General features: G+C 42.9%; 1 protein-coding gene across 1 annotated transcript in view; it reads left to right on the forward strand.

Annotated features, from left to right (window-relative positions):
- Nucleotides 1-2,285, forward strand: part of LOC106881886 (vacuolar protein sorting-associated protein 53 homolog) — a 15,510-nt gene that overhangs the window by 7,350 nt on the left and 5,875 nt on the right. The window contains exons 10-11 of the mRNA XM_052978105.1: nt 370-508; nt 1,363-1,442. Coding sequence (XP_052834065.1) covers nt 370-508; nt 1,363-1,442 — 219 coding nt within the window. The remainder of the gene's footprint in view (nt 1-369; nt 509-1,362; nt 1,443-2,285) is intronic.

Genomic DNA, 2,285 nt, shown 5'->3' on the forward strand with positions numbered 1-2,285 from the left:
ACTTATTCTATCAGTTTCTTTTTTGCCGAACCTCTAAGTTACGGGGACGTAAACACACCAGCATCGGTTGTCAAGCGATGGTGGGGGGACAAACACAGACACACAAACGCACATACATATATATATATATATACATATATACGACGGGCTTCTTTCAGTTTCCGTCTACCAAATCCACTCACAAGGCTTTGGTCGGCCCGAGGCTATAGTAGAAGACACTTGCCCAAGGTGCCACGCAGTGGGACTGAACCCGGAACCATGTGGTTGGTAAGCAAGCTACTTGCCACACAGCCACTCCTACGCCTCTATATATGTATATATAACTATTTAATTAGCCTCGTTCCTTCAAAGTTTGTTGTTAATTGGATGATATTTATCTATGCAGCCAACCAAAGTTGCAATAACCCCAGTGATGTCCCCTACTAATCCTTTTGAAGAAGCCAGTAGCCCTTATGAACCTTCCAACCCATTTGAAAACGAGAACGCAGAATCTGTTGAGGAAACAAAGGTCAGTATACCAATCTGTCTTCCTTCCTTCTTTCCTTCCTTCCTTCCCTCCCTTCCCTTCCTCTTCTTCTCTTCTTCTTCCTTCCCTTTTCTTCTGCCCCCCCCCACCCCCCATCGTCGTTATCATCATCGGAAGCAGTTTATTGATTGTTCTTCTGATCATCTGCCTCGTGGCTGGTTATGTGAAACTCTGAGTAACGGCTTGTGAAGTTTTTAATCTTCAATAAACACACACACACATACACGTATATCTAGTCACATTTTTCTATTTATTATAATTGGCCCCATCTCCCAATTAGATAAAGAGGTTTTTTTTTTCTCTGTTCACATCGGTCTTATACTTGTATGTATGTATGTACAACATGTTAATTCAATTCTGATTTTTGTTCTCACATCAAAGGATCACATTGAGTAAGCAAGCAATGGAAATCACCAGCCCCATATAATTAAATATACTTTACATTTTGTATTGAGTACATCCTCCTCATCATCATTTAATGTCCGCTTTCCATGCTAGCATGGGTTGGACGATTTGACAGAGGACTGGTGAAACCAGATGGCTACACCAGGCTCCAATCTGATTTGGCAGAGTTTCTACAGCTGGATGCCCTTCCTAACGCCAACCACTCCGAGAGTGTAGTGGATGCTTTTACGTGCCACCGGCACAAAGGCCAGACAGGAGGTACTGGCAACGGCCACGCTCGAAATGGTGTATTTTACGTGCCACCTGCACAGGAGCCAGTCCATCGGCATAATCCAAAAAAACATGTCTGTACATGCTCTTCTCTCTCTGCTGTAATTTCAACAACGTTAATTAGAGACTGATTCTTCAATCAACAGGTTCTTGGACCCAAGCCTCCAGTCTCACCCTTCGATGGAATCATCTCCAAATGCTTTGAGCAACATCTGAATATTTATATAGAATCACAAGACAGGTAAATATTGCTGTTGTTTTGTGTGGTGTGTCACGTGTATCTAAATGCTGTGCTGCAAGTGTCTAACCCTTGTGTTACATGACTCTAACCACAATGTCACATCTAGCTCTGGTATTACTTGTCTATAGCCCCTGTTATATGTGTGCAGCCCCTGTGTTACATGTCTCTAGCCCCAATGTCACATGTCTCTAGCCTCTGTGTTACATGTCTTTAACCTATGTGTTACATTCCTCTAGCTCCTGTGTTACAGTCTCTAGCCTGTGTTACATTTCTCTAGCTTCTGTGTTACATTTTCTCTAGTCTCTGTGTTACATGTCTTTAGCCTCTGTGTTACATATCTTTAGCATCTGTGTTACATATCTTTAGCGTCTATGTTAAATTTCTCTAGTCACTGTGTTACATGTCTCTAGTCCCTATGTTACATCTATCTAGCCACTGTGTTACATATTCAGGCATAGTATATCTAGGACTACTTGTGTGTCCTTCCCTTTTTAAGATGATAGGTTTTACTGCTATTTTTAGCACCACCACCACCACCACTACTACTACCACCACAACCACTACTACTATTACCACCACCACCACTACTACTTCCACCACAACAACTACTACTACTCCCACCACCACTACTACTACCACTATCACCACACCACCACTACTACCACCACAACCACTACTAGTATTACCACCACCACACCCACTACTACTACCACTATTACCACAACCACTACTACTACCACCACCACCACACCCACTACTACTACCACCACAACCACTACTACTACCACCACCACCACACCCACTACTACTACCACCACAACCACTACTACTATTACCACCACC

The sequence above is a fragment of the Octopus bimaculoides genome, chromosome 30 (assembly GCF_001194135.2).
Source record: "Octopus bimaculoides isolate UCB-OBI-ISO-001 chromosome 30, ASM119413v2, whole genome shotgun sequence".
Lineage (NCBI taxonomy): Eukaryota > Metazoa > Mollusca > Cephalopoda > Octopoda > Octopodidae > Octopus > Octopus bimaculoides.